This window comes from Amblyomma maculatum, chromosome 9 (assembly GCF_055883805.1).
Source record: "Amblyomma maculatum isolate TAMU_Amacu chromosome 9, ASM5588380v1, whole genome shotgun sequence".
Taxonomy (NCBI): Eukaryota; Metazoa; Arthropoda; class Arachnida; order Ixodida; family Ixodidae; genus Amblyomma; species Amblyomma maculatum.
This window is the reverse complement of record NC_139352.1, coordinates 95641-119424: the sequence shown is the minus strand read 5'-3', so window position 1 is coordinate 119424 and position 23784 is coordinate 95641. Positions and strand designations below refer to the sequence as shown.

Sequence of the window (23784 nt, the reverse complement as noted above, 5' to 3'; positions counted from 1 at the left end):
CCGGAACTTCAAAGTGCTGTGCAGAATACAGACAAGGACATGCAACTATGGGCCGTCCAGCAGGCCCGGGGTGCGCTCGAAAAGCACAAGCCTCGCAAACCACCACAAACGGGCCAAATGAGGTAGTGCAGAGTAGGGCTTAACCCCGGGTAGACGCTTGGCCAGCGTCACGACGCTTTAACCCGTCGTTTGCCGGCTCTCTAATGAAGTTTTACATACATACATACATACATACATACATACATACATACATACATACATACATACATACATACATACATACATACATACATACATACATACATACATACATACATACATACATACATACATACATACATACATACATACATACATACATACATACATACATACATACATACATACATACATACATACATACATACATACATACATACATACATACATACATACATACATACATACATACATACGTACATACATACAGGGGTGTGCTTAGGTGGTTATAGTAAAACATTTATTGTGGGAACCAGGGTACATTACAGGGGTTGAAGTGGTTTCTGATCCCGGCTGGTGTCTGTCAGGCCGTGCCTGGCAGCGACCGCTTCAGCCCAGTCAACTGGCATCTTTTGCGCTGCTGGGTCTGAGCTGGAGACCGCGATCTCCCAACCCTCTCGGTCCGTGAGGCCCCATTGGGGCGGTGGCTTCAAATATTCGCATAGAAACATGATGTGATTGAAGGTGGCTCTAGGTGCGCCACATAGAGAGCATGTGGGGTCGTATGGGCCCGGGTGTGCCAAGGCCGACCAAGCTGGGGAGGGAAGGGTTTTGGCTTGTAGCTGTCGCCAGATTATTTGTTGGGGTTTTGAGAGAGGTGTGACGTGGAGAATATAAGAGTCGTTGTTCTCGGTAGTGAAGTGTTATGTCATGATAGGTGTGAAGTCTCTCCCGCGTGCTTCCCCAGTTTTCGGTATGCTCCGCTCTGTTGACGTGTGCTCGAGCAGTTGAGTGCGCTGCCTCATTACCGAGTTGTCTGCATGGCCTGGTACCCAGACGACGTGAATGGGTCGGGGAGCTGTGGAACCAGAGGTTAATATTTGATGGGCGATTGGGTGCATTTTCCCTCTTGCGAAATTTTGAATGGCAGTTTTAGAATCGCTGAAAATTAGTGTTGCAGTGGAAGAGGGGATGGCTAGCGCTATGGCTGCCTCTTCGGCTTTGATCGACTTGTTTGCTTTGACAGAGGCAGAAATTATGTGATTGAAGTTATAAGAAATCACACTGATGACATATGCCGTGGGGTGACTGTATTCTGCCGCGTCTACGTAGGCCTCTACGGTGTCAGTCGCGTGTGCTTTGTGTAACGCCTTGGCTCGAGCTTCTCGACGTGCCTTGTGGTGAGCAGGGTGCATATGTTTAGTATGGGTTGTACGGTAAGGTTGTCGCGGATGTGCTGGAGGACTAGTTGCCTATTTTCAATGGGTGGACCAATTGGTCGGAGTTTTAGTGCTGCGAGAATGAACCTGCAGCCCATCTCTGTGGAGGAAAGTCTGTTGATCTGGGCAGTACGATGAGCTTCCACTAGTTCTTGGATTGTGTTATGCACTCCCATGTTTAGTAGGCGTGTGGTAGAAGTATGTTTCGGGTGGTGAAGTGCTTTTTTGTATGCCTGACGAATGAGTGCGTCCACTTTCTCAGTTTCTGCCTTTGTAAGATAGAGATACGGGAGTGAATAGACCATTCGGCTGTACAAGCCACCGGAGATCGTGTTCTCGCATGCCTCTGTGCCTGTTCGCTATTCGTTTGATGAGTCTGATAGTTTGATGGGTGGTGATAGTTTCAGGATAGTTTCTGTGTTGAGTCTATTGTTTTGCAGGAACATTCCCAGAACTCGAAGTTTGCTGATCTCGGGTACTTGGAGGCCATCTATGGTGATGTGTATGGAGGGATATTTTTGCTTTGTGAGGCGGCGGTTTGGGTGGAGCAACAGAAGTTCATATTTAATGGGGGAGCACTCTAGGCCGATAGATGCTGCGTGCGTTGCCACTACGTCCGCTCCTGCTTGAAGAGTGTCCTCTATGTTTCCTACATTTCCCGTGTTTGTCCACGGGGTAATGTCATCCGCATAGAGGGTGTGGGAGAGGTTTGGGATTTGTGTTCGTTTGTGGGCCATCGGGATGAGGGTGATGTTAAATAGTAGGGGGGAGAGGACTGATCCCTGGGGTGTTCCGCGATTTCATAGAGAGAAGGTAGGGAATTCTATAGGACCGAGTTTGAGTGAGTCCTACTCGGAGTCTCTCATGAAGAGCACTTCAAATCAAGACCAACGGAAGATCATTTCCAGTGCTATGAGGAGAATTGCTCTTCAAAGACTTTCTTTTGCCTTATAAGAGTGTCTCCCATGTAGTAAGGGAGCACCCAAGTGCCATGCAGGGGGCTTCGCCCCCAATATTTTTTCCAGATGGCAATAAAATGTATCCTACCACCACCACCGCGGTGCGGTCGCGAAGAAAGGCTGCGATATATGAATGGGTGCGTTCTCCTACCCCTAGGCTGGAGAGAGCGTCAAGGTTTGAGTCATGTCATATATTATCAAATGTTTTGGTGAGGTCCAGGTCTAGTAAGGCTCTCGTGCGGTTTCGATGCTGCGGATGTGGAATTTCTTCGGAAATTTGAAGCATGATGTCTTGTGTGGATAAGTGGCTTCTGAATCCCAGCATCATGTGTGGGAAGAGATTGCGAGTATACATGTGGTTGTGTAATCTGTTAAGGATTACATGCTCGAAAAGTTTGCCCATGCATGATGTGGGAGAGATTGGTCGGAGGTTGGTTATGTCTAGTGGTTTGCCTGGTTTAGGAATGAACGTGACTTTCGTGTGTCCATTCCAAGGGGAGAGTGCCTGCCTTCCAGTGCTTGTTGAACAAGTCTGTCACGGCTTGTACAGAATGGTCATCGAGGTTGCGCAGAGCTTTGTTATGCCATCTACTCTCGAGGCGGACATAGTGCGGATTTTATGCATTGCTGCTCAAGGCGCTGGGTTGGAAACCGCGACCGGCATCGGCGCGGCGCCGCAAGCTTCGAATAGGCCCTGTCATGGTCTTTGCTATCCAAGGGCCACAAGGCAGCATTGTTATATTCCTCCACAGGGATCTCGTCCCCCTTTACCGTGTACACCATGGTGTCGAATCGCTGTGGATTTAACTCGACATGGAACGCAGTCGGAACGCGGCGGCCTAATCGCCCGTGTAGCCGATGATGTCAAAAATGCCCCAAACTGCGCCACAAGATGGTTCTTGTCAACTGATTCTGTGAGGTCACATGCGCTTCTTGAGTTGTGTAGCACCAAACTCGGGAACAGAAAAGTTCCAGGAACGGTCTCGTCGTAAGAGCCCATGTGAGGCACGTCCACACATTCCAAGCGACGCGTGAGAATCTATTGGGGTGAAGGGGTGGCGCTAATTACATAAACTTACAGGGGTGCATTCAAGTGTCATTAAGTACGGAAACTAGAACGTACCCTGAGTTTCATTCCTAGTTCTAAGTTCTTTCTGTGCTTTGTTGCTTTTCCGACGACTCCAACTCTTCGTTTAATCCTCTCGCATAAAAACCCTCAGCCTACGATGAGGACAAATCAATTGGCTAATTCGAGGCTCACATGCAGTCCCATGGCGAAAGCCACAAGGGACTGTGATACTGTGGTGTTTTGTAAAAACCTCGCTAAATTTCGCCACGTGTCTGTCTAGCGAGAGAATCATGGTGGGGGTAACAACTTTATTTAGTGAAGGCCAGAAAACAAATTTGCAGTGGCTTAGATTGGTTAAGCCTGGTAATTGCGAAAGCAGTAGCTATGGCTACGTTCAGCTGTTGGTGTAGCTGGTTGTGGTGCTTGTGGTTATGCTTATGGTTATGCAGTGATTCACTCTGGCCACGACATATGGTTCAACTATTGTTTATTGCGGGGTGCTACCTGGTTATTCTATGTATAACTAGTAGCGAGGCAAGGAGTGCCGTGCTGCAACGATATACTTGGTTGTGGGTGAGGTTAAGGCAGTATGTACAACTGCCGCTCCGGCACCGGCTGCAACGGCATTCTTTACGCCAGCAGAAATGAAAGCATTCCTAGAGACTGCGTTGATTCCACTTGCCGCTAGGCCATTTCCTATAGTATCCAACGTTGCACCCCCAACGGTAGCTGAGGCTGCAGCCCCATAATTATTCTTAGCTTTAGGAGCATGTGGCACAAATGCAGCTCCGCCCGGCCGTAGATCAACGTTGGGCTTAACTCTCGGTGTGTAAGGGCGTACCCGAACCGGCGCCCCAAATGTCGTTCTAAACGGTCTCACAACAGTCTCAGGGAGGGCGTCACTCCGGCTGTAGCGCTCCCTCATGGAGGGAGCGGGAGTTAGGCCGCGGCTGGTAGCTACTGCCTCGCGAGCCGACGGCGCGAGATGGGGCTCCTGTTTTTGCGGACGCACGGTGTGGCCAGGGAATCTAGCGAACGTGCCTTTCATGGGCTCCGCCAATTTCGGTTACTTTGGGCAAATCATCGACTCGGCGTTTTTGAATTTTGTGTCGAATCGACGGAACGCATCAAGAGGACCACAGGAATACCCGCTTTTCCAAGGTGGGACTCTTGTTTCCGATTTTTTCGGATTTTTGTTCGGTGGACTACGTGCTGAAGCTAGGCCTAACGTGGCCTAGCATCTCGCGGCAACCTGGGATCGCGGCGGCTCCGCCGGGTACCCACCTCTAGCCTCGAGATGCCGACTAAAGCTTAAAAAATGGAAATTGTCGAAGCAACGCCGGTAGATCCGGAGGAATTTCAAGTGCCTGGACAATGGTATACCACCAAGAAGAGGAGATACGTGCCGCTCGAGAAGACCGTGCAACAAGTTGAGAAGCAGCGAGCTGCTGAGAAGCGTGCTGTAAGAAAAATAGCTACGAAATCGGTGGAAAAGCAGCATGCTCGCCTACCCGATGGCGCCGAGAAGATTATTTTGAGGCCACGTGGCGGCCTCGTGCGTCTGCTGAAGTTTGGCAATGCAATCTTGGCTGACGCAATAATCATGGCAGCTGGTATCCCCGTGGGCGAGGCCGGGGAGGACGTCATCTCGACGAATATTAAGCAGCACTCGATCCTCGTAGAAACTGCAAGCGCCGAAAGGAAGAGACGCTACGCGAGCCTAACCCACCTCGTGTTCGAAGGGGAGAAGATCGAATTGACAGCCTACGTGGCGACGCCGGAAGGTTGCGGCAAGGGCGTGGTACATGACGTGCCACTTACTTATACCGACGAGATCATCATGCAGAGGCTGAGAATCCACGGCAACCCGCCTGTTTTTGGTGTGTGAGACTCGGCAAAAATTCCAGAACTGTACTAATTCTCTTTGAAGAGAGAAGTACCACGATGGGTTCGCCTGACGCCGATGGCGCAGCGGTGACCACTTTACCGCAAAAAAATATGAAGTACGCAATGCCTGCGGAAGACTCGGTCACAAGGAGGACGTCTGTCCGGACCCGAGCAACCTCAAGTGCAGGAGCTGCGGAATGCAGAGGCCACCGCAAGGTCCCCAGTGCGAGGCAAAATGCCAGCTATGCGGCAAGGGCCACCTGCTTGGTGACCGAAAATGTAAGGAAATATACAGGACTCCATACGAGGTGAAGAAGAAGCAATGGGAGCGAAAAGTCATGGAGAATGCGGCGCACGACGACAATAGAGGGCGACCGAAAGTCAAGCAGGAAGGAGGAGGAGACTTCCGCGTTAGAGAAGACTCCTTCCCAAGGCTAGAATCTACCGCCAACGAGACGTTACCGCAGCAGCGAGGACGTTCCAGTTCTCGTACCATGGGACGCTCCAGGTCTGGGTCCAGGACACGCTCGAGTTCGAGGGACACGGCCAACCCATGGACCAAGCGGAACGCCAGCGGAGACCGGAAAAATGTAAGCTTTAACAGCGGGGCCTCCCAGGCTAAGCCTAGGAAAGATAAGAAAGACGATGAAGTCGAAATTCTTAAAAATGAAATTGAGGAGCCCAAGGCGGTGATTAAAAAGCTAACGCAAAATCAAAATTCGAAACAGCATACGGAAAAGCAAGGCCCTCCCCCTTCCGCGAAGCAGCTGCCACCTGCTCAGCCAGTCGCCCCACCACAAGCGGCGCCACCGGCGAAAGGGGATGAGCAAATGGTGACTGAGGCGTCTCGCCCACCACCGATGAAGCGCAAAATACCCGTTCCAAGCACTTAAAAATAGGCTTGACGAAAAATTGAATTCATTCATGAGACAAATGACCCAATTCTTGTACCAAATTCAGAGCCAGGTACAGGCACTTGCAGGAGAAGTGCAAAGAGTTCGAGCCGAGCTCATAGCCGTCAACACGTGGCAGCAGAATGTCGAGCAAACCCTATCCCACCTGCAAAATGGCCAGGCGCGTAAATGAAAACCAAATTTGGCAGTGGAACTAGTGGAACTGTCGCGGCTTCCAGCGCAAGAGAGCGCTGCTGTAGCAATACCTTCCACTCATAACTGAGACCCTCCTCGCGATCGCCCTTCAGGAAACAGGGAAGGGAGCCAAACTAATAGGATACCAGGTGTTCAACAACGATAGACGGTGGCGACCTTTGTCAAGCGCAACGTAGCGGTGATAGAACATGATTTGAATTGGAGAGATATCGAGAACGTATTTCTCGAGATATTAACGGGACGAAAGAAGGATCCCAGTCTATTCCGTCTTAACATTTATAGCTCACCCAAGCAGAAGAAAATTAGATTTAGGGCCCTTATGCGCAAAGCCATCAAGGCGGCCGGGAATATTCCCTTGCTGATCGTTGGTGACTTTAACGCCAGACATCAAGAATGGGGCTATGCTTACAGGACACCAAAGGTAGGCAGCTATGGGAGGACACGCACGAGCTAGGTCTCACCCTCCATAGAGATCCCGATCGTCCAACGAGGACGGGTAACAGCGTATGCGCGGACACATCCCCAGACCTGACATTTTCAAAAAACGTACAGGGTTTAGACTGGCAAAATTCGGAGCAAATTTTGGCAGTGAGCATTTCATTGTCGTTTCGGTCCTCAAAGAGGGCGTCTAGACGCACAGGGCGTGCCAACCGGTCGTTACGGAATGTGATCAATTTAGAGAAATCAGGGCAACCGCGAAATTAGAACGGATTGAGAACATTGAGGAATGGACGCAGGCGCTCAAACGCCACGTTGGTGAGGCGACAAAGACGCTGGTAGGAGACGACGCTCCTGATATAGCAGATAGCCGACTGCTCCACATGTGGGACGCTAAACAAAGCATAGAACGCAGGCAGAAAAAGCAAAAGTGGAACAAAAATCTTAGAAGACGAATCGCGAGGCATAACAAGGAAATTGAAAGCTACGCGATCAAATTGTGCGAACAAAACTGGCCCAGCAGATGCGACGAAATGGAGGAAGACATGAATCTCTCCAAAACGTGGGGCATGCTCCGGCATCTGCTCGACCCAACAAATTCAAAACCTCAATCGGGAATAATATTTGCAAAAGTCAGACACGCCTTTGAAGGAGACGATGCGGCGTTTATGAATAAGTTAGTAAAAACGTACGTTGCAGGCAACCGGCGTTCCGCCCTCCCGAGCTACGGTGGCACGCCCAACAAGGCGCTTGACGCCCCCATCACGGAGGCAGAGGTAAGGGAGGAAATTGTAAGACTAAAAACTAAATCAGCCCCGGGCCCCGATGGGATCACCAAAAAATGCTAAGGAATCTGGACGATGACTCTATTAGTCTTCTAACGGAATTCATGGAAACGTTTGGGAAACGAGCCAGTTGCCAGATCAATGGAAAACGGCAAACATAATACTAATTCCCAAACCGGGAAAAACCCCGCAAATGGAAAATTTGAGACCAATTTCCCTAACCTAATGCGTAGGGAAGTCGCTGGAGCACGTAATACAGACGAGATTAACGTGCTTCATGGAGCAAAACAACATGTGGCCGCACGAAATGGTCGCTTGCCGACTACACTTGTGCACGCAGGACGTAAGCTCCGACTAAAGCATAATATCATAGACTCGCGGTCGAGAGACGCCAAAGTGATCCTGGGCCTGGACCTCACCAAGTCCTTCGACAATGTCAGGCACGAGGCTATCTTCGAAGGGCTCGAAGTGCTCGGAGTAGGGGAGAGAACGTACAACTACATAACAGACTTCTTATCGGGCAGAAAAGCCTGCATGATAGTTCAAAATTTAGAATCTCCTACGATAGAGTTAGGAAGCAAAGGCACACCGCAGGGCTCAGTGCTATCGCCTTTCCTATTCAACGTGGCAATGAGAGGCCTCCCGGGTAAACTTAACCAAATCAAGGGGCTAAATTTTAGCATGTATGCGGACGATATCAACATTTGGATTAACCATGGGAGCGATGCGAGCACGGAGGAACGCCTACAGGCAGCGACCGACATCATTTTCGATTACGCGACGAAAAGGGGACTTTCGTGCTCCCCGCATAAATCTGAGTTGTTCGTTTATAACCCAAAGTACCTTCGCTGCAAGAATAGCGGGGAGTTTCATATTCAGGTGGAGGGCAAACCGGAGACAAAAGTAGATCAGATCAGGATTTTGGGGATGGTCATTCAATCCCACGGCCATAACGGAGAGGTCCTGAAAAAATTAGTAAGTTACGCGATGCAAACCCTCGGGCTCTTAAGGAGGGTCGCCACAAAAGGAAAAGGCCTCAAGGAGAGAAATTTACTAAAACTAATCCAGGCGTACGTAATAAGCAGAGTCCGTTACGCCACGCCCTACCTGGACATCAAGGCCGGCGAAAAAGGGAAGGTAGACTGCCTGATTCGAAGATGCGTTAAGAAGGCGCTAGTACTGCCCATGGATACTTCGAGCGAACGACTGCTCGGACTCGGGATGCATAACACGTGGGCAGAATTGGCGGAGGCAGCGCGAGTCTCCCAATTAGAGAGACTAAGCACGACCGAGACGGGCAGGGTAATCCTTGCAAAAGTAGGCCTCAACCCAGGCAGAGGAGTTCAAACAAAAGTCACAATTAATACTGAAATCAAGAATGCCGTGGTAGTCCCCCCTTCCCTAGAAATATGCATCCAGACTTTAATGTCGAAAGAAGGGCCAAACGAGCCAACGCTCTAGAGCGATGGTTCAAGAACATGGAAGCAAAAGAAGTAGTCTATGTTGTTGCGGCAAGTGGCAGAACAGGTGCGGCGGAAGCTTCGGTAGTCGATGGCCGAGGGGCACCGGTATCCGCGGCAGCCATTAGAGGCCGCAACATAGAGACTGCGGAGGAAGTTGCGATAGCGCTAGCTTGCGAAGGAACGGAAGCCAAGTTCATAATTAGCGACAGCAAAACTGCCATTCAAAGATTTTGGGAAGGGGGGATATCGCCGGAAGCAGCCAAAATTCTCACCCAAAGAACGCTGAATAGAAAAATTCAGATAATTTGGACACCCGCTCGCGCTGTCGTCCCTGGTAACGAGGCGGCTCACGAGCTAGCCCGAGCTCTCTACTTCCGGGTAGCCGTCGAGCCCCCCGAACACTGGGCATACGACGAGCGTCTGCAAAATCACGGGGAAATCGTCGACCATTATAAATTGGAATGTAGACTGGTACCCCCGCCAGATGTTAGACTAAATAATAAAGAAGCTGTCGCGTGGAGGCGGCTACAAACTAATACGTTCACGAACCCGGTCTGGGCGTTTCACGCGCTACCAGACCTTAGGAACAATGATCTATGCAAACACTGTGGGGCGAGAGGGACCGTCGACCACATAATTTGTTCTCCATGGATAGGACAAAAGATTACAAGCAGAGAAGCCTGGGATACCCTGCTGCGAAGCGCGGACCCTGCGATCCAGCACCGCACCGTCCATCTGGCGGAAGAGGCCGCAACAAGCCGAAAACTACCTGCCAGCCTCTAATCCGCGGGCGCACGACTCCCCGTCTACCCCGGCACGCGTGCTGGGGGCGGGGAAAAGGAAACCCATTACCGATGGAATTAAAAGTTGTGCAACCAACCAACCAACTCATGTTTTTGCGGCAGATGGAATGACGTCACTCCGGCTGTAGCGCCTCTCGTGGAAGGAGCGGGATTTAGGCCGCGGTTGGTAGCTACCGCCTCGCAAGTGGACGGTGCGAGTTGGGGCCCCTGTTTTTGCGCAGCTGTGCTTGGCGGCGCGCCAAAGGTCACGCTAAAGGTCAGTGGTAGCTACTACCTCGCTACGCGAAGGGCTGAAAAGTGAAAGTAGTATTGCTTTCGCAATAAAAAATAAGATTATGTTGCCGCCGTTCCTTGGGTGGGCTTCCGGTTGCTGGCCGTGGCCTCCAAGTCACGCCTGGCGGCAACTTCCGCTGCCCAGATCGTAAGCCACAGTTGAATATGCGGCTCCAGGCTGGCCAAAACAACTTCCCACAGCTGCGGGCTGTTTATTTGCCAGGAGACGGGGGAAAGTGCGCCGGACAAAAGTACAGAATATAAGCATAGTCTGCTCGAGGAGAGCTGCAAAGCGTGCATTTGGGCGAGAAGACACCGGGGTAAAAAGGGCAAAGCGTGCAGGGGAGAGGAAAGTGTGGGTCTTTAAATGGCACCACATATTCTGTTCGATTTTAGATAGGGACTTGTAAGGGGGAGGGAGGGATAAGCGGAAGTTGTGGTAGTGGAGGGTAATGTCATGGAAGGTGAGGAATGAGGCACTGCGCTTTTTTGAATTCCAATGCGGATCCCTAAACGCTTTCGTTGCCATCCATTACGATTCCCGGGGAGAGGTTTCTAAGAATAATAATTGGTTAACAGGAAAAGAAAGGCGCAGTATCTGTCACACTTGTTAACGCGGTAGCGTTAAGGAGCTCGTGTCGCAGAAAAGCCGATGTCGTCGGCGTCCAGTGAGCGATAAATCCCGGCATGCACTTCATAAATAAAAAGCAAGTTCCAAGATGGGCTGGGTCGGAATCGAACCAGGGTCTCCGGAGTGTGAGACGGAGACGCTACCACTCAGCCACGAGTTTGTTTTTTTTTTCTTTATTTCCTGGCTTTGGTTCATACCATTTCACAAGAACACAACACGAATAACACAAAACAAAGTACATATTGGAAGGTCATCATCAGCCAATGTCAGGCTGGCTTCGTCTCAGTACATTAAAACTCCCGCAACGACAGCAAAGGCTCTACCCTTGAGAGCCATTCGGGAGGTTCAGCCGCCACTTTCTGTATGGCAATAAACCAATTCACACTTTCTCGAAAGTATATTCTAGCGGGTCGAGCATCCCTGTCGCAGTGATAGCCCGCCATTCTGGAGCGCCATATAGAGTGGAGGCCCATGAGCATGATTAAATCATACGGAACGCCATCTTCATTATCAATGCTTAAATACCGGATGCCGTGGGAGTCTAGTGGAAATTCTTTCTTTATCGTACGTTGCAAAACATCCCAGAAATAAACCCCTTCCCAACAATGCAAAAAAACATGGTCTATTGTTTCCGGCTGCTTGCAGATTAAACAGTGCGCCCCCCACGGTAAAAAAAAATCTTTTTCCTCCAAAACCTTCTTTACTGATAATGTTCCGGTATGTAATTTAAAGAAAAATGTCTTAGCTCCTGGCGACACCTGCATTTTCTTTACTCTCTTCAAGACATCTCTGTCCGGACCTCCACTGTATAAGGTTCTGTACAAGGGTTGTGGCAAAACAATGTCACATAAATCGCGATACAGCTTTTTTCGTTTTACAGTGGACAAATATTCATTAGAAAAACGCACTGAAAGAAGTCTTACACTAGCGACGACCTCCCTGTAATAACCAAAAATCCCACCCGTAGCTTCTTCGGTGGAGACAACAAACTCCGGCAGTAGGCGCCGTAGCCTAACTTGGCAGACGGTGCGTAAGAAAGGGTCCGAAGCATCCCGAAAAAACAAAAACCGGTTGACCACCTGCCGTAAAAACAGATGGCCGAGTCCCAAACCGCCGTCTTTTACCCGACGGAACAAATTCGTCCTGCTGCAGCGTTCCCATTTACCTGCCCAAACAAAAACGGCGAAAATCCTGTGTAACTTCTGTACGTTTACGCGCGAACAACTCAGAACTTGCATTGCGAACCAAAGTTTGCTGATAAAAAAAAGATTGCATACAGTAGCTCTGGCAAAAATCGACATGTTGGCGCCCTTTCCACTTCTCGGCTCTCTCCCGTAGTTCGGTCATTTGCCCTTTCCAATAATGCTCGCTTTCGCGGTAGGCACCCAGCTCTACGCCCAAGTACTTGGTCGGTGTGTCTGTCCACGTAACATTGGCAAAGCGATCTGGTTTCGACGGCCACTGTCCATGCCAGAGCCCAAGGCACTTGGCCCAGTTCACCCCGCTACCGGTAACTTGAGAGAACTCACGGATACATTTGACAGCCTCGGTGATACTCTCCTGGTCAACCGTAAAAATAACGATGTCGTCTGCATACGCGAGCAGCTTCACTTCGGCTGCTTGTAACCTAAACGCACTAATGTTGACATTATTCATAAGTTTCATGCACAATGTTTCAATATAAATGCAAAACAAAAGAGGGCTGAGGGGACAGCCCTGTCGCACCGAACGCTGCAGTCGAATGGGGGCTCCCAGACTCTTATTAATAATCACTCTCGTCGTGCAGTTACGGTACGCCAGGGCCACACCCTTACATATAACTGAACCAACATTCACATGTTCTAAAAGGGAAAACAAAATTTCGTGATCGACGCAGTCGAATGCTTTTTCGAGGTCGATCTGAAGCATGGCGACCCGACCATCCCAGACATCACAACACTCAAGGACACTTCGCGCCTTTTGAATGTTGGTCACTATTGACCTCCCTTTTATCCCACACGTTTGGTGTGGTCCTACTATATCCTTAATAACCGTTTGCAACCTTCGGGCCAAAACCTTCATAAAAATTTTATATTCAACGTTTGTAAGTGCTATGGGTCTGTAAGATGTTACCAGGCGTAATTTGTCTATTTCATCAGTTTTAGGAATGAGTACGGTGTGGGATGACCCATATGACGGAGGCAGGGCATTTACTGTGTAGGCATCGTTATAAATTGCTTTCAAAATAGGTGTGATTTCGTACTTAAATTCTTTGTAAAAACCCGCGCTGAACCCATCCGGTCCCGGCGATTTACCGGCATTTAAACTGTCAATAGCGTGCTCCACTTCTGTTTCAGTTATCTTTAGTTCTAATCTCTCTTTCACTTCATCGTCCAGACGCGGTATCGTCGCCAGAAACTTATTCTTAAAAGTGATAGCGTCTACCGTGTGGGATGCGAAGAGGGTTTGGTAATGGGCGTTGAACGCTGCTTTGATGTGGTCGTTGTCCGCCGCCAAGATACCGCCCCAATCTATTTGGTCGATGTGGTTCCGTTGAGCGTTTGCTTTTTCGAACCCCAGCGCTCGTTTTGATGGCGCCTCCCCTGCAGCTGTGTCTTCTGCCCTTGCCCTCACTAACGCACCTCGATAACGATCTTCGTCTATCAATTCTAGTTTTTGCTTTGTTTTCCGTATATCTTCAATCCATTTCCCCGGCGCTCTAGCTTCCTGTTTAAGCAACGTACGAAGCAGTGTCCTTAACTCCGTCTCTTTCTGTTTTTCCTCAAACCGTATGCAGGTTGCCCTCTCTATTGCTTTAATTTTTATAGTTTCTTTACACAGCTCCCACTGTTGCCAAAGGTGCATATTTTTACTTGGGTTTATTTTTTCAATTTCTTCTTTTACTATGCGGGTAAAATGTTCATCCTGCAAGAGTTTATTATTGAATTTCCACATTTCCCACGAAAAAGAATTCCCTCTCTTTACCCATCCAAAAGAACATTTAACTAAACAATGGTCTGAAAATGATACCGGCTCTACTTCATAACTATTGCATTCAGGTAAGATGTCGAGGGATGCATAAATGCGGTCCAGCCTTGCATGGCTCGAACCCTGGAAATGCGTGAGCTTTACGGTGCGGGCTCCCTCGAGACACTCTGCCACATCCTCGATGTTACACTCCTCAACAATTCGCGATATCACTTCAGTGCTTGCGTCTCGGTATGGCCGCCGGCTTGTCTTGTCTCGCGCACTAAGGACGCAATTAAAATCACCTAGGACGATCAGTTGTCTATCGGTGCAGAGCCGCTGCTGGATGCCTTGGAAAAACTGTGCCCTTTCATCTGCTACATTAGGCGCGTAGAGACAGACAATCCGCCATTCCGTGCTATTCAGCGAAAAATCTAGAAGTGCACACCGGCCCGACTCACAAGAAAAATGACCAATCACTTCAAGCCCCGGCAACTTCTTCACAAAAAGAACACAGCCAGCCGATGTGCCTACAGCGTGGCTAACCACAGCAAAAAACCTAGGCGTGAAACGTTGCACCATGCTCTCGGTCTCTTCCTCACCGTCAACTTTCGTCTCGTGCACAGCTAATACATCAATATCATGCTCCGTTAAAAGTCGGTACACCTGGCCTTGTTTTCTCTTTCCTGCCAGACCTCTAACATTTAGCGTGGCGACCTTCAACGGTGATGCAGGAGCCATTTTTTAAATAAGAAGAGACCGAAAGCACGGTGCTTACCTCTCGCGCCTAGCACAAGGCTAGACGCCTCCGTCGCTGCTGGCGCCGTCCTCCTCGAGCTTCTGGCCGTGCTCGAGAGGCGCCGTGTCGCCGGCCCGCCTCTCGCTCGCAAGGTTTGTGCGAAGCTTCAACGTGGACCTCCTTGTTTGAGGCGCCTTTGCTGGTGGTTCCTCGGAAGTGGGCGTTGCCTCCTTGTCGTCGCCGGTGCTGGTGTCGGCATGTGGGCGTTTCCCGGGGGTAGCGGCCGCGGTCGTCCGACCACCGCAGTTGTGCCGGTGAACCTCGCTCACTTCCTTTGCTTCTGCGTCTTTGGGAGCCGGCAGGCTCTCCGCGTCTGCTGAGGTCTCCTCGCTTGGCTGTGGCAAATTCACCGTAGCTGGCGCGAGCTCTGGCTTATCGGCAAGGGGGGCGTCGCCACTCGGAGTCACCGAGGTGCCCTGCGACACGGGAACCTTGTCCAGCACGTCGGCACCCTTTGCTGCTTCCTCAGCCTCGGCGACGTCCATCAGCTCCCTGTTGTCGTCCTTCGCACCGAGCCCGGTCGCTGACGCGTAGGTGCGGACGCAGTCCTCGTCCGCGTGTCCATAGCGCCTGCACTTGGAGCACCTGGGCACCTTGCAGTCACGGCGAACGTGGCCTGCGCCGTGACACCGCAGGCACTGCATCGGCCGCCCGGGAACCACCACGAGAGCCTACTCGCCCGCGACGCGAAGCTGGTGGGGCAGGTCGTCCAACTTCATACCTGGCTTCAACTTGAGCAGCACTGTTCTCGTGGTGGATCCCTTTTCCTTCATTCCAACGACGCGCCAACGCTCCCGCGTCACCTCGATCACGTTTCCGAACGCCGCGAAAGCAGTCCGGATGTCCTCGTCTTGGACACCGTGTAGCATCCAGTGCAGGCGTAGCTTTACCTGCTGGTCTTCAGGGTCGAATATGAGGCAGCGGCGTCCCTTGACTTCCAGCTCCTTTAAGGCGGCCAGCTTCTTCGCGGCTTCCGTGCTGTTCATGGTTACCGCCCACACATAGTTGATCTGGTACGCCCCCAACGCCACGACGTCGGGGAGCGCACCGACGTTAGCGAGGGCATCCCTGAAGTCCTCGACCCTGTAGGGCCTCATACGCACGTCGCCGTGCAAAAACATCGTGTTTAACACAACACGTCCGGTGGGCAGGGTAGGCAAAACGATCTCGTAGTCCTTATCTTCTTCGGCGCTAAACCTGTTTCCGCGGCCAGCAACGGCCGCTATCGCCGCTCCGACGGAGCTCATGATTCTGCGACCGAACGCTATCGCGGCAGGAAGTAGAATCACTCAGCCACGAGTTCGATGCTTGAAAGCGGTACAAAAGCGCTTCTAGTGAATGCGGTGTTGCCTTAGAAACATGCCGTAGAACGTTATACTGCAGTGTATATCGGTAATTATGAGCATGTTACTTACAGAAGTCGCAGTTACACGAGTAGCGAAGTACGTTTCCGCTACATTTCTTCTGCGCTCTGCGCACATGCAGAGCCATCTTGCGGCAAACACAGAAGAACCCCTCCTCGCAATGTGCGGCGCTGCCCCGACACGTGGCGCGCCACTCGCCCCTGACGTTTCGCCGTGCACCCTCACAGGTTGTAGAATCAAGCGTCTTTCCTTTCTTTAGATCACTATCTTCGCTCACCCGCTTCTCCCCTTCGGGCCGCGCGGGTACCGGTGCGAGGATGCCCCAATACCCTTGCGTTTAGTAAGTTTTCTCGACGAGGTGCAATAACGCTATCGCGTTCCACTCTTGAAGGCGAAGCTTAAGCGTCCTCCAAATTTTTTCTATGGGCACCTGAACCGCGCCGTAAGGGAAGTAAGGAAAGTTGGAGAGAAAGTGGAAATAAAGAGGAGCCGTGTACTGACCTCGTACAGCACACGGACGTCTCTCCGTTTCGCCTCTTATCGAAACGCAGCAGCCGCGGTCGGGATCAAACCCGGGTACTCCGGCACGGTAGTCGAACGTCATACCCCTGCACCACGCGGCCGGGCAAGGGAGAGATTTCTAGTTTTTGGATTTATGCAAGCAGACTTGAAGGCCAAATGACACTTGGAAATGGTGGTCGTGGTTTGTGGGGTTTAACGTCCCAAAGCGACTCAGGCTATGAGAGACGCCGTAGTGGAGGACTCCGGAAATTTCGACCACCTGGGGTTCTTTAATGTGCACTGACATCGCACAGCACACGGGCACCTTACTTTTCGCCTCCATCGAAAAGCGGCCGCCGAGGCCGGGATTTGATCCCGCGTCCTTCGATCCCGCGGATTCGATCCCCCGGCGGGGCTGCTTGGAAATGACCGGCACTCAGACTACGCCAGGATGGCGAGTGAGCCGGGTCCTTCTATGGTCTCGTAACCAAGTCGAAACTCAGAGCAAACAAAAAAATACCGACAGTTTAAACTATGCTACATTTTTGAAGCGAAAGCTTCATTACGCTACCTCGGGCAGGCGTTGCAGGCCTTGAAGTTTTCACGTTCAAGTGACCTTGTCTGAAGTTTTCACGTTCAAGTGACCTTGTCAGCTACTGCGCCTTTCCTTTCTTCGAAACCAATTTATAATGGAAGAAAAAGCTCTAATACGCTAGCCGTACACTAAATTTGTCCTTCAAGTGACCTCGACCTAATTAAGTTTGGGTGTCCACGAATTTAGTGGTGTTGCCTAACTTAAATGGAAAGACAGTCCTGCGTTGTTGCTGTTGTTGTCGCTGTAGCAATAGCTGTCGTCCACCACCGAAGCGGTGGCGGGTGCAATGACGGCCTACAAGAGATAAAAATTCTGTGCAAGCGGCAGTGACCTACCTGCCCCAGCCCCATCAGGCCAGGAACAGCCACTCTCCACCACCTAACCTTCCCTGCGTTGTGCGATATCAGTGCACGTTGTGTAAAAGGCCCCGAGGTGGCCGAAATTATTCCGTAGCCCTCCACTATGGGACCTCTTTTACTCTTTCCGCTTTCCCTCCCACGTTTCTCCCTTCCCTAAAGCATGGCAGATGCTGCGCCTTCCCTGTCTTATAAACCAGTGTACAATACACAATAAAATATAAAAAAATGTTGACCTGTTTTTTTAGGTGTCATCATCATCATCAGCAGCAGCCTGACTATAACCACTGCAGGGCGAAGGCCTCTCCCATATTTCTCCACTTAACCCGGTTCTGTGCTAGCTGCATCCACATGACCCCTGCGAACTTCTAAATCTCATCCGCCCACCTAACTTTCTGCCGCCCCCTGCTACGCTTTCCTTCCCTTGGAATCCAGTTTGTTACCCTAAGCGACCATCGGTTATCCTCTCTTCGCACTACATGTCCTGCCCATGCCCATTTCTTCTTAATTTCCACTAGAATGTCGGTAACTTGAGTTATTTCTCTGACCCACTCTACACGCTTCCTATCTCTTAATGTTACCCCTACCATTCTTCGTTCCATAGCCCTCTGAGCTGTCCTCAACTTAGGTAGAACATTCTTGGCAAGCCTCCACGTTTCAGCCCCATAGGTGTAGGTGTCCACAGTTCCGTGGCCTCCACTCAAAAGACTCTTTCCTTTCCCCAAAACCTAATTTTTAAAAAATTGATTGATTGATTGATTGATTGATTGATTGATTGATTGATTGATTGATTGATTAAATGTCCTTTTGTTGAATGGGAAGTCTCATGGCCATGGATGGGGATAAAGGGGAGTAGACAAAATCTTCATTGTTTAGGTCGTCTCTCAAATCACATTGCTCTAATCAGGCCACTAAGCGAGCCATACTTGGCAAATATTTTCTGTGTGTTAGCATCAGTTTCTAGAAGGGAAGGTAGTTCAGGCGGTAGGATTTGATCTCGGAGCGTCCAGCAGAAAAAGCAGGGCAATCCCAGAGTAGATGAGATATGCCGCCGCGGGTTAGAGTCGTACAGTGGGGGCACGTAATCATTTTCTCTGTATATTGACGCCAGCGGGCCATAATACGTGGCGTGTAAGCCGCATGGGCAATGAGCTTATTCAAAAAGACTTCTTGACTTCGGGTGAGGTGGGTTTTTTTCTCGCAAAAGGTGGGTCTGGTGTGGCCACCTGAATGCGATGCTGACTGAGGCTACGAAGACTGGTCCGAGTATAGTGCATAAGGGCAAGAGAAGGGGTGAGTTGCTCGCCCAAGGTCGAGTAAGGATTAATCAAGGGGAGTGGGGAAGTAAATGTGGACATCCCACCTGCCAAGAAAGCCGCCGCATTGCCCCTTGATTCGTCCGAGTGACCTGGGGTCCAGTGAATAGCGACAGTTCTGGTCGCGAGTTGGTGGCGTTTAAGGAGGCGTTGTATGGCCGTAGCTGTTGCATCTTGTGAACCCGGAGTTGCGATTTCCTTGTAAGCTTCATAGGAATCAGTAAGAATCCGTATTGAACCAGTTCCGCTGCAAGGAACTCCTGACAAGGCCCCCCAAATCGCGAGGAGTTCAGCAGGAAGAGGAGTACCTTGAGGTAGGTGGCAGGCATAAGCACCTGAAAGGGAAAGGTTGTCATCGCATACACATAGATGCAAATTCGCTTGTAATCGATGCGTCGGTGTATATGTCAGTTGTATCAGGGATTCGCTCTTGACGGTGATGGGCAGCTAGGAGCTCTCAGGGAATGACAAAATCGCGGTTTATAGGTCGGCGATGGAGGCGTGTGACTACTGGCATCTCCCAAGGGGGAAGATGTGCATATAGGGCTGGTGTTTTGTCGTTACGCTGTTCATCCCAGGCCAGCAGGCGACGCCCTTGGACAGTGTTCTCTAGACGTATTCGATGAAGCGTCTGTGACTCGGTAACGGTGGTAGTGAGCGGTGGAAGAGCGGCCAAACACTCAAGTTCGGCTATAGGAGAGTGCTTAGGTAGACCGGTAATAGTGCGTAGTGTTGCGCGATGAAGGCGTTCGACCTTAGCGAAGTCAGTCTTCGACATTTGGAGGACGGATGTGCCATAGAGGATGTTTCCGACCGCCGCTGCTCGGGCCATCGCACGGCAGGCATGTTGCCGCGCACCGCCGTGACGGTTGCACAGGCGACAGATAGTGTGTAGCAGTGCTGGCCAAAGGCGTTGTAGCTGATGAACCCATTTCTGGGGCCTGTTGCAGCTTGAGATGGGCAGGCCAAGAATGCGGATTTGCCCATTTGAGGAGGTGATGGTGTTGCATATAATGAAAACCCGCAAACTGAGAGGCTATCGCTGCAACAAATATTTCTCGCTGTACGTGTTTCCTTATTTGCTGGTACGGATATGACGCCGGCTATTCATTAGCACCTCCTGGCTACCCTTAAATGGAACCAAAGGGTACTTGCGTCATTTTGAGAATGATATTGCTCTAAGATGAAAAACAGCAATATTCCGTTGTGTACGTTTTTAGGCTATGAAGTGTCTTTCGAGGCATCTTTCACTTGGCTGAAAATTAGATTTTCTAGGCTAAGCGCACTATGATACCGAAACCTGAACGGTTACCATGAGAAACCTTATTTGTAAAAGCTGCCGCTTTCCCTAGTTACCACAGCGCTAGTCGCAATTGTATTACGTTTTAGAAACGCAAATTAATTCTCTATCACTTTGGCTGTGCAGCCACGGCGTATTCAATATCCCTCTTCACCAATGCTGTCCCGTATTTGGCCTCTAACCTTGTCAATGCATAAACATGATTTACCCTCCCCAAACCACTCAGTCACCGGCACTAACGCCAAAAAAAGTACCGCGCTCTCAACGCACATCAACAAGAACTAAGCCGTTCCTCTAGCTGCACAAAGCAAATATTTGTGTTTAGAGTTCTAACCATATTACCCATAAGTTGGGCATCGTACATACGGCATGCAGCACCAGGTGGAGCGCGCGGACTCGAGGCAGTAACTAAAAACTGCATCCTACAATAATTTTTCTATCTATTACGGCCAGATTTCAGTGGCCCCAACACCCCTGTGGTCTACCTCAGAGGAAGTTTTTATATCGCAGTTCACCCGGGGAGACGCAACAGTTCAATCCACCGGATTCATCGTAATATTTGTGGCTATACATTTCTCTTACATGTTGATAACGGCAGATCCAGCGTGGTATCCGATTCTGATTTTTGTATATATATGCAGCGAGAGTTGAGGCGTCTAATGAAAACTGCTAGCATATCTGTTTGAAGAGCACCAGTGCTTCGAAAGGGGCGGCGAAATGTTCTTCACTCACAACCAAAACGCTTAGAATGGAAACAAAAAACTAACTCGACTAAATTTCTTTAAAGGAGCCGCTCTAGTACTATGTGCGCAACCTGAGGGCCAAACTTTACAGGACTACGAGAAGTTAATTAGTAAAACTAGAAAATGCTCACGAGCGATGGGTCCCCCATCCCTCCTGTCTGCAGAGAAAAAAAAATTATGCTAAATTTATTAGCACCGAATGTTTCAGTGATCGAAAATGAGGCTCCTCCTCTCCCCCTCAAATCAGTGCACACCGGCGCGCAGAAAAAAGTGCGACAAGTCGCGCCTGCGCCTCACAACGTCCCGTCCCACCCTTGTCAGTTGTGAGTGTCCAGTGAGTTTGCGAACCCGGCAAGCCGCAATGTCGTCGTCAGGGAGAGGGCGCGCGGGGAGGTGTAGCTTAAATCGGTTGAGAAAGTTTTCCAGGTGTACGTTTTAAAAATTATTTGTAAAATACTGGTACTACGAACAGTTTTTAAGCTTGGCTCAAATGCTGACAAAGATCGCCTCTACGTATTGCGTTAGAATATTATCGCAAGTATATATACACACACATTTTTGATACCATCGTCTTTCCTTTAGTATAATGTTCATCTTTCCACGCTAATTCTTTATTCTATTATATTTTAGCTATAAGCTGCCGGCAGGATACTTTTCACATTCCAGGCACTGAACACTTGTTCACTACTTTGTCTGGTCTCATTTAACATGCTACAATGCACTTCTGGTCGCATAGCATGCATACCCGCCACATAGAAAAAGTTCTCTTTGGCTAAAGATTTTTTTCTTGCATACACAAGAACCTAATTGAAGAAGTAAAAAGAAGTTCTATATTTTGATGCTTCTGAATGATTCGTGCCATCAAATATAGAAAATCTAATGTGGTTTAGCGTTGCGGTTTCTCTGTGGAGTAATACTGCATGCTGTAGGGCGAGGTATTGTACTGTCAACTCTTTTTTTTTTAATTGCATTCAACATTTTTGGTGAAACAGCGTAAGAGGACGCCAGGATGGGTGGTAATAACAGACAGAATATACAATGCAGTCCTTCACCAAGCGCATTTGGCAAGAATGGCGTTCGCGTTGGCTGCACCATTCAACAGAGAAATCAGTGACTGTGAAACTGAATCTGCGCCTTTTTTTTTCTGTTTTTTTTTCACAGCCCGCTACTCTGTTATGCTGGCCGAGAAGATGCTGAAGGAGAAAAGTTTATTAGATCTGGATTTGCAAGGGGTCATTGGAGGCGTTGGTTTCCTCGCGCCAGTTCTTCAATTAGCTGACTCGAGCGACTTCCTCTATCAGGTTTCTATGCTGAATTTTCAAGGGTATACGTTCTTGAAAGACCACTTTAAAAATATGAGCATTATTTTTCCACAGAACAGTACAATCGCTTTAGGCATGCTACTGAGCACGATATTCACTTCTGAAACTCAAAAAACCCTTTTTCAAAATCTAACGCAGTACGATGACCATGCCAGTCCTCTGTACACCAAGAGGCCACTTGACATGTATGCCTGTGTCGGATACGTAAACGATACCAATTTTAAGATAGCAATTCATGCAGGAGCTAATGCCAGTGTTCAGTTTGCCAACCCGCACCTCCTCTATAGGTTTGCAAGTGATTGGTTGGTTGACGTAAAAGACAGCTTAGAATATGTGCTAAATAACACAAGGGTGCTTTTGTATTCTGGCCAACTGGATGTACTTTTCCCGGCTAGAAATATGCAACTCTATTTAGAAATGTTCAACTGGACGGAATCTGACGCATATCGCACGGCTGACCGCCGTGCTTGGCAGCCATATAGTAAGTACTATGGATCAGCCGGCTACACGAAAACAGCTGGAAACTTTACTTTTGCGGTGCTCTTGGGCATGAGTCACTATGCCGGGTATGACAAGCCAGAGGAAGTATATTATATGATGATGCAGTTTGTAAACAAGGAACTCGCATTTCAACTCCGAGATGCTTAAACAAGCAGTATACTAATCAGCAAAACGAAAATAAATATTTTCAAATAATCCAAAATAGTGTCTTTATTGTTGCGTCAAATGCTTCAAGGTGCTTTGTTGCCTCAGAGCCAACTATTATGCAATATTTTATGGCCTGCTTGATAGCATTGGTAGTACTGATGGGGGCAGAGAAACAGGCAGTTTGCTTAAAATGCAGCACAAAAGAGAGAAGGATAAAAATCTCTTTACTGAAGTGCCGTATTAGCAACAATATTGCAATGCTTTCCTAATTTCTTACTGGATTCTCTTATAACCAGGAATTTCGCAATACATTTCAAGAATAAGGTCAATTATGAAAGAACTACCTAAACAGAAGGTAGTAGTTGTGCTATCAGGATGTGATCACAAATATCTGACACCAAGTGTCGATTTTTTTATTTATCAGAAAAACGAGCTTTAGCGCAGAAGAAAAGAAACTTTGGCGCGGAATGTTTTGTAAAGCTATTTTCAGTCCTTAGAAAGATACTGAGCTGTTATGCTCGAAAATAGCATTTTGTGGTAGCCACAGCTACAAACCTAGGTAGTTCAGGCATATCTGACCCCAGTTACGGTTTCGGTTTGTGTTCTATCTTGACGTTGAATAATTAGTTTTTCATCCACCGACTGCGACGAAGTGTGTTTACATCAGTGAAGGCCTAGTTTGGCACAATTTCAAGACTAATAAATAGCCTAAACGACTTAGATTGCAAAAAAAAAAGATAAAAAGAACAAGAATGCGCACTGCGAAAACCTTAAGAAATATTTGGGAAACGCCGCCGACCCGGCTCATACACGCACGCTTCGTGGAATTCCCGGCAGACGGCGAAGCCACGCACAACGTATTGATCTAACGTTACACTGCTAGTTAGTGTTGCGGTACCATCGTGAATTTATTACTAACATAAAAAATTCGGTAGTGTATGAGTACTCCGGAGCATGATCTACGAAATTTCTTGAGGGCGTACAATCTGCTGAGCAGTAGAATAGTGGCTAACGGCTTTGTTCCCATCAAATGTAAGTTGTTTTTCGCATGAGACGCTA

General features: G+C 49.2%; 1 protein-coding gene and 1 pseudogene across 2 annotated transcripts in view; one reads left to right on the top strand and one right to left on the bottom strand.

Moving 5' to 3' along the window:
* Window positions 1-22774, top strand: part of LOC146178065 (vitellogenic carboxypeptidase-like) — a 151139-nt gene extending 128365 nt beyond the window's left edge. Inside the window, exon 7 of one of the 2 annotated variants that reach the window (XM_084577918.1) lies at window positions 21917-22774. In XM_084577918.1, coding sequence (XP_084434044.1) covers window positions 21917-22725 — 809 coding nt within the window. In that variant the 3' untranslated portion in view covers window positions 22726-22774. The remainder of the gene's footprint in view (window positions 1-21916) is intronic. The other variant, XM_084577919.1, reaches the window with a different exon arrangement.
* Window positions 11406-15863, bottom strand: LOC146178066 (uncharacterized; annotated as a pseudogene).
* Window positions 22775-23784: the final 1010 nt, after the last annotated feature.